Raw genomic sequence first — 16,425 nt, 5'->3', positions numbered from 1 at the left:
AGTAAACAAATATTCATAAAAACCATAGCTTAAAAAATAAAACAAAAAAATAAAGCTATATCATGAATGATAAGGAATTAATATCGGCAAACATTTGAAAAATAGTAAAAAGCAAAATTGCATATCCTCCATAATATGACGTCATATCTATTCTGCAGTTTCCTGTGTCGAGAAGCTTTAGTGCTACAATCAATTAAAGAAGTTATGTTAGAAAATTATTTGCCATAACTGCAATTATTGATCATAAACGGGTGACTTTTATTCACACACTCCTACACACAACCTGAAATGCTCTAACTTCACCACTAGGGGGCACGCAACACCAATAAATCTCACTACTAGCAATGCCCATAGGTCATCCATCATTAACACACATGGGAGTTCATGACTGTATTGTACAGTGTGTTTACTGTATAAGTATAGTATGACATTAATATGAGATTACAGCAGTTCCTATCTCAGAGTGCCACAGTATAGAGCAAGCACTGTACATGATTGGAGTAGAATACAAGCATCATGCACCATATTGGGCCCTTTTCGTCAGCTATACGTCAAATTTCAGGAATCTTGGTGTTATTTTTGATCAATCAGGCCATGCATTTTGATCATCATGTTCAACCACTGACCCATACTTGTTTTATTCAGCAAAGAAATATTACAAAGATCAGGCCTGAAGTGTCTCGACCCGAGCTGGAGATGATTATCCATGCTTTTGTGTCCTCCCGGCTGGACTACTGTAGTTCCCTTTTTATTTGTCTGAACAAATCCTCCCTGAATCGTCTTCAAATAATCCAGAGACGGAGGTCCAACAGGTCAACCCCCATTCACTTCAAGATACTTGTTCTTGCATATAGAGCCCTCCACAGTCCGGCACCTGAACACATCAGTGATCTCCTCCATCCCTATATTGTCAGTAGGTCCTTAAGATCTTCAGAACTGGATCTACTGGCTGTCCCCTGCTCCAGACTCCAGACCCATCTTTTCAAAATGGCCTTTGTCCCACCCTAAATTGTCCAATGCTTGTTCCCTGGTATGTTTCTGTTTGGGGCCTCAGTAGCCCGATCTGCTCTGTTTTACTTTCTTTTTGTTGCCTTGTTTTATTTGTTATATTTCCTTTGTTTTTATTGATTGCATGTTTCATTGCTGGATTTTTTGGGCGCACTTTGTGAATTTCATTTCTGTGAAAGGTGCTATTCAAATACATTCTATTATTATTCTATTATTTGAAGTGACATTTTAAAATCTCATAAGAAAATGTGCAATATCAAACAAAACATTTTTTTTTCAACACAGTTTATTCCAAACACAGGAGTCATATTTTGGTCTCACTTTACCAGCTATCGGCACATTTTAATCCCATTCAAATTTTAAACACAATAACTGTCTTTATAAAAACTACAGAGTGGCAGTCTTTATGCGGATGACCCCTAATATGTCCTGTGTGCTCTCAAGTTAAACTCTCAGTCAGGAAAATAGCAAGCTCTTTATGAAAACTATTAATATCTCTACGCTCGAATCCAGGGCAGCGCAAACAGAACTGGACTGACAATAGCTTATTTTATTAAACTGGCGACATGATTTAAGAGACGCAGGCGTCACGTTCGCTGCGAACCTTTCCTCCAGTGCTGGTTCCTTCTCCAGATGATGAACAGAGGTTACCACAAACATCTGGTGTAGCACTGGGATCTTTGAAGTAAGTTGACACAAGACCTGAAATTTGCACTGGCATATTCTGGTCATTTGCATCTGGGCTGAACAGCAAGTGCAACGTGTGACCAAGACAGCAACTGTAATAATAAAAGGGAATACATATATGATCAATCATGTGACCAGTTATTGGGTTATTCACCAGCTGCACTCGTGACAACAGTGACTTAATAGCTAGAAAAGGCACTGCACTGTGAATTAAACATACTGTATCAAAAAAAAATAAGGTTAAATCACTAAACCTCTTTGAGGTTCTTTATATGATATTTCTAAATCTTTTCTTTAAATGCTGACATTAGCTGTTTAAATGGGCCGATCCCCCCCCTTTTTTTTTTAGGAAGCAAATACATCAACCAAACACAGAAACACTAGGATTGCATCCCTGAGGTGCCAGACAACCTTCGCCAAGTATAAAAATATCTCATAATAAACCATACTTGAGAACAAAAATACACAACACCAATAAACTATTAAATATTATAAAATAGATTTCATAAGGGTTGAGATGAATTCCCCCAAAAATATCTTTTGGTTTTTATAAAGTTCAAAAGGCAGCATGGTTATTCACTGTGGAAAGATTGTCTCACGTTGTCCCGTTGTACGCTTCGTCCTGCATTACGCGGCCCCTCTGTTAAGTCCACACTTGAATACTGGAGGGTGCCGAGCGTGACGCTCTGAGTGTCGCAGTCTTTTCGCAGCTGCCTCGCATTCTGTGTAAAGCAGAGCCATCTGAGGCCTTGGTCCTTCAGTCACCATGTAGTCTCTACAGGCCTATGTGTGTCTAAGGTGGCTAACCCATAAATCCCCACTTCAAAAAGGCGTGCTGAGGTCACGGCCAAGGCGGTGTAGCCTTTCACCTCGTGCTTCCGGCAGAAAGAGGTGAGCTTACCACGCAGAGAGGGAGCTTATTCTCTTACTGAACGGGGTACAGCTTACAATACCCAGAGGAGAATGCAAATCAGCAGAGTGGGAGCCCTTTCGTCCCAAGTCTGCCAAACCTTTCACCGGTCTCATCAGTGTCAGTTTGCACGATAAAGCTTCATGTCTGTGTCTCATGCCTCTTCCAACCCAAGTGCGTCCTAAATTTTGTTCAAGTAAGCTTTCTATAAAAAGCCCCTGAAGTCCTCAGTAATACCGATTGAGGCTCCGTGTCCCGGGGATGTCAGGCTGCCCGTTCATCCAGATCTCCCGGATGATTCGCTCCCTCTCCTCCAGCCTCTGCGCCCTCTCCAACTCCTCCGCCGATGTGAACACATTCATGTTTAGTGTGCGTTCGAATCGCCGGTGCCGCCTCGCCGACAGATCTGAAGTGGTGTCCCAGTCTGAGTCCGAGTCGCTGGAGTCGGAGGATGAGTCGGTGGGGCGCGCTCGCTTCTTGGCAGGAGGCCGCTGGCGGGGCTGGCAGTCGGTGCGGCAGGAGATCTGGACCACCAGGGCGAAGAGTGTGAGGAAGAGGCCCAAGCACACACCGCAGACGAAGAAGAGCGCTGCTCTCTCTGGGTGGTCTGTTATGGGGGGAGAGAAACAGAATATAAAGTGCTGCATTGAGTTGATTTCTTACAGAGCACACGTCAAACATTTAATTGAAGCTTTTTGACTGATGTTGGGTCTTTTTTATTTTCCTCTGACCTGCTCAGCCTGCTCTGTTAGAAAATATTTCACTTGATGGCTCACTCACTGTAATGAACATTGGCTGCAGACTCACAGATCATATTACTGACTTCCCAGGCTTGGTAACTTGGTTTGGCAAAAATGTCTCACAGATTCTGCTGCCCTGCTATGTGCTGCAATTCATCTTCAGGAGTTTATTTTCACATGTTGTTAATGCTGGTTAATGTGTCCCAACACCTCAAGCTCCAGGTAGACAAGAGCTGCTTTTCCTCAGCCTAATATGGTCTGTCTTTCACTACTGACAGAACCAAAGTGAGACGTATTCCATCCATTTATGACTTTGGCAAGATCCTATGAGGCCTGCTGTGTAGCCGCTGCTCCATCGTGTACATTTCTCTCTGTAACATTACTCAGAACTTTCGGGCCTGATTACTGTGACTGCTCTTTTCTGGCTTCCACGCACACTCATAGACACTCACAGCTCATCTAGACTGTTGAAGTGTTGCTTACCCTAAAAAAATCATACCTAATAAATAAGTTTGTTTGACAGTCTCTTGACTTTAGCCCTTTGTTTACTTTCCTCACTTTAGTTTCTCCTTTTTTTGCAGTGAGCTGAACTGCCATTCATTCCATTTTAATTTTTCCTGTAATAACTTATCCTGTCAGGGGTCGCGGGAGGCTGGAGCCTATCCCAGCTGACACTGGGCGAGGGGCGGGGTACACCCTGGACAGGTCACCAGACTATCACAGGGCTGACACATGGAGACAGACAATCATTCACACTCACATTCACACCTATGGACAATTTAGAGTCAGCAATTAACCTGCATGTCTTTGGACTGTGGGGGGAAACCGGAGTACCCAGAGAAACCCACACTGACACAGGGAGAACATGCAGGGAACGCCTCACTCCAGGTTTGAACCAGGAATCCTCTTGCTTTGAGGTGACACTGTTAACCAACCATACACTGTGCATCAGCTCAGTGCCGTTCCTTTCATTTGTACTGAGGTTTGCAGATAATTAGACCCCCAGACATTCAAGAAGTTCCAAATGAAAAAGGTTGAGCTGGAGCTGACCTTACAAAGGTTTAGCTTCCATTACACATTATAGTGTGTTTATTTGACTGCATGACTAATGCATTTCACTATAAACTGTTTGAGTTTATTTGAGTTAATAACACAGGAAGTTTCCAAACAACCAAACTATTGCAGCGTCTGTTTTGGCAGCTGGTTGAAGCAGGTGACCGACTGTGTGTGTGTGTGTGTGTGTGTGTGTGTGTGTGTGTGTGTAGCCTGTTATCTCTGCCAAACATCTGCATTCCTCTGGCCCACATTTACCCACATTTCAGTCCCAGGAAAAAGGAAACTGGGAAATTTTATGCAAGAGATAGCATGCCACACACGTGTACCACATATGAAACCATGCACTCAAATCCCAGTGTCACTAATACTACTGTCTAAGAAGGAATCTTGATCTGATGAGGCCTTTAAATATTAAATGTCCCATGCTGTAAAAAGTCTGATTTCCATGTCTTTTTAATATAAAGCAGGTATAGGTGCTACATATAAATCCAGTGACAGTATCAAAATACAGTCCACAGAGAAATGCCCACAGTCCGTATTCAGAAACTGTGCCTTTAAACGAGTTGTCAGGACTTCCGTGAAGATGTGATGTCACAGACTATTTCAAACCTGAAACATTATAAATGGGTCCCTTTGTATTTCCTGTTGGAATGTTTTACAGTGTATAAGAATGACATCAGCTGACAGGAAGTAAACATGAACACAAGCTGTTGCCTTGCAACGCAATTCCAGTGAGATGTCTGTAAAGATAGACAGAGCTGCCACAGTCCCTTTACAGCAGAGTCCTGCACTGGGTCAGGTACCCACAGGTAAAAATGATAAAATGCCTTGTGTGAGAAAGCTGCTCTTGATTGGTCAGACTTTCCATGCGGGGAAAATCCAGGAAGTAAACAAAACATTGAAGAAGAGTACACTTGCAAGATAAATTTGACACTTTCTAATGTCACAATGGAGGGACAACTACGCAGGTTGATTTTAGCGCTGCTCATCGTGGACTATATTGCTGTCATTGTTCATTTTAGTCAAACCATACAGTTTGAAAACGAGGCGCGGCTCCAACTAGAAAACAATGTTTTGATGCATTGGATGTGCTGAATGTGCATATTAAGGCAGTACAGGAGGAGGTGCACATTAATAATCCTCCAGGACTGTAACATGCTCATGTTTAACCCAAACAACGTGTCATGTGACTGCAGTTGGTTCAGATCGAGGTCGGAACACGTTCTCACCACAAATGAACCGCACCAGAGTTCGTTTGTAACCAGACCGAGACCACCTCTTCAAGAAGGTCTCGGTCTGGTTGTTTTGGTGCACACCTGAGTGTGATTGCTGTGTTCACACCTGCCCAAATGAACTGCAGTTAGGGGGCAAACGAACTTGAGTTCTACTAAACCGAACCGAACAAGGCAGGTGTGAAAGCACCCTTAATGACAGGTAAGGGGTCGGTTCTGGTTTTGAGCTTTATGGATATGGGTGGGTGCGGATTTTCAAAAAGGGACCCGTGCAGGACTCTGCTTTACAGTCATTCCCACAGCTGCTAAGATGGTGCAGAGATGCTGAAAGCGCAGGAACACTGACCAATCAGAGCGAACTGGGCTAGTTTAAGGAGGGGAGGCTCAAAGAGACAGGTACTAAAACGTGTTTCAGACGGAGGGTGAGGGTGATTACAGGTATATTCAGGCAGACCGTCTGAGAAAAATAATGCACTTTCTGAACACTGAAGCACGTTAACATAGTGGAAACCAAAAATACTGGAATAGACCTGGAAACAAGCATCATAGGGGACATTTAAGATCCAGCCCTATTATCGACTAATGATAATAATCAGACTATGATCTCTTACTTACCTGAATCTTGTAATGTGATGTCACACAAGAAAATGGATGTTGCCCTACCTGATATATAAGTGTAGGCTGCCAGTGCGTTGCTGATGAGGGACATGTTGGTGGTAGAGGTGCCTGGGGGCCGCAGTGGACTCTCTCCTCCACCTCCTCCTCCTCCTTCGGCTTCTGAAAACTTCTCCTCGTTGGGGTTTGTCTCCCTAATCTTCTTCCTATCTGTAAAAGCAGAAAAAGTTTATCTAACAACATAAAGCAGACTATACTCTATCAGGATTTAGCACTTGAATTGATTTGAAAAAGAACTAGAATACACCCAACCTTGAAGCAGACATTCAATGACACACATGGAGTGTGTTTCCAACATTTCATTACCACATGTGGAGTCACATTATGATGGCGCTGGTTCTCTCATTTACAGTAAAGTAAGAGTGAATTGTCTCTGAGGTATTGTGACTACAGCTCCGAGACCACTGAGTCATCTGCAATCTGGCGGTGGTTTTCAGATTTTAGGAGATACGCTTCTGTAAAAAGATGCATCATACATAAAGATGCACACATGTTCGCAGAGGGCTGTGTGATTCAGAAGATAACACAACATCCGCTTCTGTCAAACTCATTCTGACTCAGGTCGTTAACAGAACCACATGGGAGACGTTTGCGCTTTGGCAACATTTCAAAAGCTTCCCCTAAAATCTCAGAACTCTATTTATAGACGAGAACAACTGTTTCCCTCCTCTGGATTTCCATCACAGTGACTTCTCGGGGTGTTTACACGCTGGCTTGTGTTGTTTATGCAAGAGTCAAGGAGTTGAGAGGAGAGAACAGGGGAGTGCAGGGTGATTTGATTACATCGATTTATACGAACTTTCTGAGTAAAGTTACATCTAGTTAACCTTAAGAAGTGTTTAGGTGGGACATGTAACTACTGTAACTTTAGCTCCATGAATAAGCAACCATTAAGCCAACGCAGCCAAAATAAACCTAAGCCTTAACTCGGTGTGCATGTGTGCGCACTCATATTTACACACTCGATTCTTTTGTCAGTGCAGGTGAGCGTGCTTTAGTGACCTGTCACACACACCAATGACCTCTAATTGCAGACTCTCTCAAGGTGTGTCAGGCTCCCTTTATCTGATAAATGCAGTTTAGACTGGAATTGCTCACTGAGGAGGTAAATGTTTCCACCTGGACCCTCTGCTGTGGTGCACACATCAGCTAACGTTCAACAAACACACCACAATGGCTCTGTCTAACACATATGAAAACAGGCAGGCGGATCGTCAATAGAAAACACTTCTAGTGATTAAAAATACAGGCTACGTAACTATGGAAAATCACATTTAATATTTCAATTACTTACTTTCACTTTTCATACTTAATCCTGCATCTACTTTGCATCTCTGCCTCACACCGAGTGATATCCAGTATTTTATGTTTCCATTATCAGCAATAAAGGTGTGTGAGCAATAGAAATAAAAGGATCTGGGTAGATATGATGGCATCATGGCTGAAAGGACAAAAAAAACAGGACTTGACTGAAAGAAAAACACAGTAGTGGCCTAATGATCTCCGGGAATTTCCAGTGCAGAAACACCACACAGCAACAAACAGTTAGGACCAAAGATGGAGACACTAAAGAGTCAGCATCTTGCAGAGCATTAAGCCCAGGTCAGACCAAAGACTCGCAACGAGACGAGCTGAAACAGGCAACTACTTGCAATGCAGCGTTCTGCAACGTCGTAAAAACCTGGCAGATCACACCAATGCAACTAGATGAGATGTATCATCTCTATGCAACAACTCTCTGTACTTCTGTTTTGATTTCCAGGTTTTTCAAGCTTATTTTGTGGCTGAATATAATTTGTATGGCACACAGCCAGGCTGGAGAGCAGGTTTGTAGTAGAGAGGAGCATGGAGAACTTTGAAAACTTTATGGTGGTTACTTCTTTTTATACATCTCTTAGTTATTCAGTTGCTCTTTCAAAGTTGGTGCAAAATAATTTGGATCACTGTTTAAGTGTTGCTTGGGCAGAGACAGGCGGTATTTTGTGATGGCACGTCATTGCATCTCGCTGGTAAAGGAGCTAAAATTAGCATGTTCACCTGGGTGTTGTGTTCCCATCGATGCCGATCGAATACCTGTGACGACAGCAGAGTCATGTGAATGCCGATTAAAACCTTTCCAACTGCATTAAAAAGCCAGATGTTAGTGGGTGTCAGTGGGTTTTTTGTGCATTGGGAAAGGGGCTCAAGATTAGTACTATCAAATCAGTATCTGACTGAATTTGTCCCCCCCATTCCTGAGATATGGCATTGAATAAGTGTTAATAAGTGTTTTTGCAGAATATTATGATGTCACAGTGAAGTTCACCTTCGACCTTTTGGATATGAAATGTCATCACTTCATCATTATATCCTGTTAGGGGCTGTACACTTGCCGCGTCTTTAACCGCCTGGAAAATGCAAGGTCGGGCGCTGGGTGCTACTTTTTTGAGCCAGCTTTCAGGAGCATGGCAGCCTATTTACCTAAAATCCTTATTGCAGAGCAAGTGTGTAGGCCTATCGTCCGTGGGACAGATGTAAAGCTCTGGGTAGCCCTGCACTATCATGATCAACTTTTCCATATTCATCTGACTGAAGATTTACAGAAGAAGTGAAAGATATCTGTCGGCTGTGATTTGTTGTTCCTCTTCACATGCGTTTCAAAAGTTGAACTCAGTGAAAACATTCATTGAAACAATGACTTTGAGGGCACAAAAAACGCCACGTGTACGGCCCCGGGACATTTTTCTGAAATTTTGTAATAAATAACGCATGAATTCTCGAGTTATGGCTGAAAATATGTTTTGTGAGGTCACAGTGACCTTTGACCTCTGACCATAAAAATGTAATCAATTCATCCTTTAGTGCTGGTGGACATTTGTGCCAAAATTGAGCAAATTTCCTGAAGGCTTTCTTGAGATATTGCGTTCACGGAAATGGGATGGACAGACGGACGGGCGCAAGTACAAACAGACAGGACGGAGGCATAAAAGAAACCCTTAAATACATATATAGAGAAAATTATGAAAGCTGAGTGAAAAGACAAGTAGAAAATCAAGATTTTAAGGTAAAGATACAAGTGGTATCACTTTTTTCTAACTCTCAGTAAGAAAGTGAGTGAGTGTATTTACCAAAATAGTGGACTATCTCTTTAAGAAGAACGTTGTGAAACTGTGATTTAGCTGTTTAGTGAACTGCTGGTCAAGCAGAAAGATCAAATCTGTTTCTTTACGTCGATCCCCAGCCAGTTAAAAATAAACAAAGAGAACTGAGAAGACCAGGATACCTATATTTCAGTTCAATGTTTCGTGTTCCGCCCTTATCTTTCATCAGAGATGGAAACAGGTTTTTCTAGATGAGCTTCAAGTGAAGCGTTTCAGCCTGGTGAGAGGAAGTAAAGCCATTCATGCGTCAGGAGCTGTCAGCCCCGCGGCACACATCTCCTGTCCGCTCCCTCTCTTAACTCCTCATTCATTCGTCTATCCTCCTAATCAGTACAGCGCCGGTAGCTGAGTGGAGTAATTAGTGTGCTGGACGCAGGCCACCATCCCTCATGAATAACGCTTTGTTTAAGTTTCCTTTCTCGCTGGCGTCTCCTCGTTTTCTTTCCACTCTTTCATTTCATTGTTCTTCGTCTGTCTTCTCCCTCTTTCTCTCGACAGGAGTTCGTGCACTGATTTGGACTGTGGTCACATCATTGGCTCTTCGTATATTTTTAAGAGCGATGATCATAAATGGTCTGGGCCGATGGATACATATGGAAGCAGTTGAACCCCGTGTGACTTTACATATACATACATATATGCCCTGACTTGAGACCTGAATTACTGTTTCTCTTGATGCCTGGGAGGCCTTGGGACTGTTTAGTGTTAACTACTCTCCATGGGAGGCTCTGTGTGTGTGTGTGTGTGTGTGTGTGTGTGTGTGTGTGTGTGTGTGTGAGTGAAAAAACTTCTGTTTGTCGTTTTGCTCACCTGGAACACTGTCGGGGCTTTTGACTGAGCTCCCCTCTGGAGGGCTGTCTCCCACTATGTTGGGGTCATGGGCGCTGGGTGGAGGGGAGTACACCGGCGGTCTGGGTCCCTGCTCCTGGAGCAACTTCTTTGGGACTTCAAAGAGAAGGATAGAAGGAGCAAAGGAGGGAAGATTGGGGATGGGGGAATCAAAGAAAGACACAGAGGATAATTAGATGGATTTGAAAAGCAGTCACTTCTATTTCAGTTCTGCACAGAGCCTAACCAATATCAATCAGGCAATATTATATAGCTATATTTGATAACCCTAGATGTATCTGCACAAGTAGGGTTTCTCCAACCATGTGTGGCTCGACATATACAAGGTGCTGGCCCAAGCCCTCCTAATGTGTGCTCAATTTTTGTCTATCATAACTAAACATCCAGACGTTTGGAGGTTTTTATCAGGAGCCAAATTATTCACAGAGGTCTCTTCCTCTCCAAAACAATCGGACCTGTTGATTTCAACTTTTAAAAACACTGAATAAAGCAGTTTCACTTAAAACATCTGTGTTTTTATGATGCTGATTAGCTTGACATGGAGGGGCTGCTAAAATGGTGGGTGACGGGAAAACGCGAATGGCCTAATCGAAAGCCAGTGTTTGTCTGATCTGGCTTTCCAGCTCTTCCTGGGTGACCCTGAGGCGTTCCCAGGCCAGATGAGATATATAATCCCTCCAGTGTGTTCTGGGTCTGCCCCGGGGCCTCCTACCAGTGGGACGTGCCCGGAACACCTCCAATGGGAGTTGCCCAGGAGGATCCTGATCAGATGCCCGAACCACCTCAACTGACCCCTTTCGGTGCGAAGGAGCAGCGGCTCTACTCCGAGCTCCCTTTGGATGTCTAAGCTCCTTACCCTATCTCTAAGGCTTAGCCCAGCCACCCCATGGAGGAAACTCATTTCGGCCGCTTGTATCCACAATCTCATTCTTTCAGTCACTATCTAGAGCTCATGACCATAGGTGAGGTTTGGGACGTAGATGGACCAGTAAATTGAAAGCTTTGACTTCTGGCTCAGCTCTCTCGTCACCATGACTGTCCGGCGCAGCGCCTGCATCACTGCAGAAGCCGCACCAAACTGCATCAATCTCACGCACCATTCTACCCTTACTCATGAACAAGACCCTGAGATATTTGAACCCCTTCGCTTGAGGCAGTAACTCTCTCCCAACCCAGAGGGGGCCATCCACCTTTTTCCGGCAGAGAACCATGGCCTCAGATTTATTAGATTTAGTTGTTCTTGTTTTTAGGTAATAATACACTTAAGAAAATATACTTGTTCTATTATATTCTATTTCTGCCATATATCCATATAAAGCCTACACACTCGACCTTTAACCTAGAATAGAGAGAAGAGAGTGAAAACTCATTGTTATGGTGGAGCAAGGGGCTAGAAATGAGACAGCATTGTGGCCGTGATTCACACACTCCTCCTGATCTTGCACTCTGATTCCCGAAAGTTATGCTGCCCCCCTCCTCCTCACTCCTTCACATCCCCCCAACCTCACAGTGTCCTGTGAGTCAGGGAGTCTGCGCTCTTTCCCCACAGACTCAAACCCACAGTGCAGCGGGCTATACATTCCTGCCCGCTCACATGTGGTTTCGCAGGCCGGGCCACGCTCCGGTCACCGTGTTTGTCTGCCCCGTCAGATCAGCGGTGATATACAGCTCCACAGATGACTTTCTGTCCAGCTGTCTGTCCGTCTGCCAGTCTTACGTTTTTACTGCTCCGCTCGGACAAACAAATAGGCAGTGAGGAATAATCAGCTGCCTGGTTTTGCTGATATCAGTAACACTAATAGTGAAACAACGACATGTGATTTTGAGTAAAAATGGACCATTTGTTTAAAGGCCGATAAATAAACACGCTGATCAAATTTCCAGAGACGGGCTTTGGCTGTGCTCCAAGAGTCAATCAAAGAGCAGGAAGGAGTTGAGCAGACCTCACAAAGCTCCCCTCTGCTGGATGCTACTTAGGCCCTGGACGCATTACAAGAGTTTTCCAATTGTAGGTGATGATGAAAAGGCTGAGCAGGGACATTTAGCGACTGACATTTACTGTACAGATTTTTTATGACACACAGTATTTTGCCTTTATTATACAGTTAACGTTGGAAATTGACAGGATATATTGTTAAGCGGGCACTTTGGCCAGGGCACTTGCACACACACGACAAGGCACACACATAATAACAGCCATCTTTGGGCGGTATACATAGAAAGATGGGGACAAGATGGATGTTTGTGGTACACCTGCACATACGCTCCTAAAATGTGATCTTCATATGTGGCCAGCTCGCTGTGTTCATGAGAAATAACGGCAAAGGTTGATGCAGCTCTACAAGTTATTATAAACACTTACCATTCAGTCTGATTATCATGCTACCTAAGCACCACTGCATCTTATAGGATGTGTTTTTCATGATATTTTGATACTAAAGGGATGAACTTGCAGCAGTTTAGACAAGCTAACACAGAAATGCACATTTCTTTTTGTAATGAGCTGTTTACTCCACTGAGAGGGTTGGAATTAATAGCTTTGTTATTCTTTAAAAATTATGCAAATGCAGGTGCAGGAAAGTTTAAGTACTGAATAAATGACTTGGCTGTTGGTAGTTGTAGTTCTTCAGCCAATAAAAACTGATAAGACTCCAATGTCAATAAAAATGTTAAAGGAACACTTCACATGAAAAATGACCATTTGTAAATCAATTACTCATCCCGTGTTACATCGAATTTTGGGAAGAAAACTTTGTTTTTCTTGCGTGCCTCTAGGGTAAACTGAGAATCCAAAAGGGTGAACATTCATCATGAATTGAAGTAAATAGGGTCCACATTTAACAACAGCAAAACTATACCAAAACATCCATTTACAAACTCTCACACAACTCCTGCAGTATAATCCAAGTCAAATTTATCCAGTTGTATGCGCGGTACTTCCCAAACCAAAAGCCCTTTCCAAACTTATCTATGCTCTCTTCAAAGCCAGACTCCATTGACAAAAACAGTAATTTTACCTCACTGAACACATGAGCTGCTGGTCAACCTCTGCCTTAATCAGTTAGTTGGTGTTTTTGTGTGACTTTGGTGTTGTAAAGGGTTAGTTTGGATTCAGCAAAGTCACACAATAACACAAACAAACTGAGGTAGACCAGTAGCTCCTGTGTACCACACAAGGTAAAATTGCTGTTTTTGTCAATGGAGTCTGGCTATGAAGAGGGCATAGATAAGTTTCAGTTATAGTTTAGTTATCCATCAGAAAGTATTTAGGTTCTTCGTTCACTGTGGAGGCATGCAAGAAAAACAAAGTTTTCTTCAGGAATTCAACGTAACAGAGGGGTAAATAACTGATACACAAATGGTCATTTGGGGGACACGTTTACACCAGGGGCCATATTCACAAACATTCTGAGAATACTCTTAGAGCTCCTAACTTAGCCTGAATGTTTTTAGTAAGGAGTCCTAGCTGATTTAGTAAAGTTCTCAGAGCAACTCTGAGCAAGGACAGGACAGAGACTTTTACCTGAGTGAGGAGGTGTGGTTGACCCCATTGCTACGTAGGTGTGATGCATCCTTTTAACAGATGTGATTGGTTGTCACAGACGTGCCCTTTTGTGAGCCTGCGAGGTGTGGACACCCAGTGGACATGAAATGAACTGCTAAGTGTCGTCATTGTTAGTGTGATCACTCTGCTGATGGAAGGTTGAGACAGTCATAACTCATCACTCCAGTTCTTCAAATATCTTAGTGTTGTGATCATTTTATTTCTGGCGTTATAGCACCAGTGTGTTGGGTGGGAAATGTGTGTCTATCCCTAATGAGATCAACCACACATATTAACCCTGCAGGATCTAATGTGTAGCATTTCATTTATTCACTGTTTCCCAGTGTCAAGTCTTTGTCTTTCCGCCATTTTCTCCTCTTCTTAAGAAACTCTTAAACCTCTTCCTCCTCCTTCTTCCATTTTAACTTTAAGGGGAAATTCTAAGAAAACGAATACAAATTTTCTTAGAATTTCGTCACTAGGAGCAACTCTTAGAACCAGGAAACTTTGTGAATATGGCCCCAGTAGATTAGAGAAGTAAGTATAGAGGTATTACAGAAGTAATGAATGAACCCCAAGCAAAACATGTTTGATTTAAACGGGCCTGCATGAAGGAGATGTGAGTCCTTTAATCACGCACAATCACAGCTGCATCTATACAATGCAACTACTGTGACTCTGCACGCTGTAATTGCTCCACTGGGTTCAAAGTTGAGTAATAAGTTTCTTACTTACAACACTGACTTACTAAAATATTTCTTTCACTGCAGTGCAGCCAATGAGAACAGTAACTGATTAACTTCTTTCAGAAAGAGCCTGCGCAGTCACACCCTAGAACTCTGTAATTCATTTCGCCATACATAACCATATCATCTGAGAGCGCTTTATGAAGCAATGCACATGTGAGAGGAGGAAGTTCTAGATGCTATCTCACTGAAAGTCATTCAACAAAGCTGGCTGACTGAAACTCACAGACTTCAAACAGCTTCAGTGAATCTGGTTCCTGGCTTTGCTTTAAGCTGCTTAGATGGGTTCACCATGCTGCTGTAGGTGAACTCATATGGTGTGAGCTGCCAGCTGTAGAAAGGAATACTCTTACATTTAAATACCTTTCTGTAATTGCATCATCTCATGTGGCGCACCGCACCAATCTGTCACCTAAATAGGTTAAAAGACAAGAATCTGAAACCTTATTTTATCCAGGTCTGGTTGGCACAAACTAAATAAACATAGTCCCTCACATGTGGAGGTGAAATATGCGGAGAAACGACGAAACGGGATTCGACCTGGCAGTTCCCCCCTGTCCTTCCTCATCAGCCTGACACACTAATCATGGGTCTTAAAACTCCCCTACTGCCACACTGCCACCATCCCCACGCCACGCCCTGATTACAGCCTTCTGATTGGACCTAATTGGCTGCACATGTGGCCCAGGGTCACAGCTGAGAGACGCCACGATGTGACACACACACACTCTCGCTCACACACATCTTTCACGCAATTAAGGGACATATAGTTGAGATACACTCGTGCATGCACACTTAGTTCACACAGATAACACATACGGATGCAGTGTCTGGCATATGTGCACACACACGCAGTCCAGCACACTTGTTTAACATGAGAATATCTATCCTTCCAAACATTTCCCATGTTTTTCTATGGGCTTACTTTGTTGGCAGAAGCTGGTACATTATAGTAAATTGACTGCTGCTTGTCTAAAAATAATTGTCAAAAAGCTAAAACCTCTCGAAGCAAACGGCCACAAACCACACTTGAGGAGCCAGGCAGTAAAAACTGAAGCAGTAACAGAGAGAAAGAGGAGCGCGAGGGAGAGAAACCGAGGACATAAATCACACTCTACAGCCTGCATTATAATGACATGGTCACATAAACATATGGCAAATGAGTCTTAATATAACTGCACTAAACGGGACTCGTGCCAGCGCCGTACCTCTCAGAGCCCTGGACCGCCACGGGGAGCGAAGATACGAGGCGGGAAAGAGTGCCCATAACAATGGGCTGTGTTTACACTGGCAGAGCCTGGCTTTGTTTTCACTGGGCTCTGCAGGCCAGAGAGTGTGTATGTGCGTGTGTGCATGTCTGTGTGTGTCTGTTTGTGGGCCATGTGCTGACCGATGCAGAACACAGTTGGGACAAAGCCCCGTAAGCCAGAGGGGATATAATGAAATATTAAACCATGCTAAATCTGAGATGAGATCAGACCTGGGCCAACGTTTTAGGCCATTCTTTAATGCTTGGTCTGCTTTAGCTCTCCGAGATTTTGGCCCCAATAAAGACAGCTTAATCTACACTATGACTTTTCTGTGATGCACTCGAAGCGTAAGTCTTAATGTGGTGACACTCCTCACTCTATCCATGGGTGAAGCAAGAGCTGTGGGCAACTAGAGCCAGCTCTGACTTAGATTTACTGTATATTCAGAAAGCTGCACACACAGAAAGAGGTTGGTTCCTCGGTGGTTCTTCGATGTGGGTTGAGGTGTTATATAGCAACACAAACAACTTCTAAAGCCATTCTGTGGTTTTTTAGAGGTTCTACACCGACTGTTTCCCCAGTAAACTT

The 16,425-nt window shown here is 43.4% G+C and overlaps 1 protein-coding gene across 3 annotated transcripts in view; it reads right to left on the bottom strand.

The window, feature by feature from the left end:
- Positions 1-261: 261 nt before the first annotated feature.
- Positions 262-16,425, bottom strand: part of LOC125897209 (protein eva-1 homolog A) — a 112,181-nt gene continuing 96,017 nt past the window's right edge. For 2 of the 3 annotated variants that reach the window (XM_049590350.1, XM_049590353.1), the window contains 4 exons: positions 10,259-10,393; positions 8,346-8,381; positions 6,297-6,458; positions 262-3,212 (listed from right to left, as the gene is read on the bottom strand). In XM_049590350.1, coding sequence (XP_049446307.1) covers positions 2,833-3,212; positions 6,297-6,458; positions 8,346-8,381; positions 10,259-10,393 — 713 coding nt within the window. In that variant the 3' untranslated portion in view covers positions 262-2,832. The remainder of the gene's footprint in view (positions 3,213-6,296; positions 6,459-8,345; positions 8,382-10,258; positions 10,394-16,425) is intronic. The other variant, XM_049590352.1, reaches the window with a different exon arrangement.

Source organism: Epinephelus fuscoguttatus, linkage group LG11 (genome assembly GCF_011397635.1).
Source record: "Epinephelus fuscoguttatus linkage group LG11, E.fuscoguttatus.final_Chr_v1".
Classification (NCBI taxonomy): Eukaryota; Metazoa; Chordata; class Actinopteri; order Perciformes; family Serranidae; genus Epinephelus; species Epinephelus fuscoguttatus.
The sequence above is the reverse complement of the archived record's forward strand: the minus strand, read 5'-3'. Positions and strand labels throughout refer to the sequence as shown.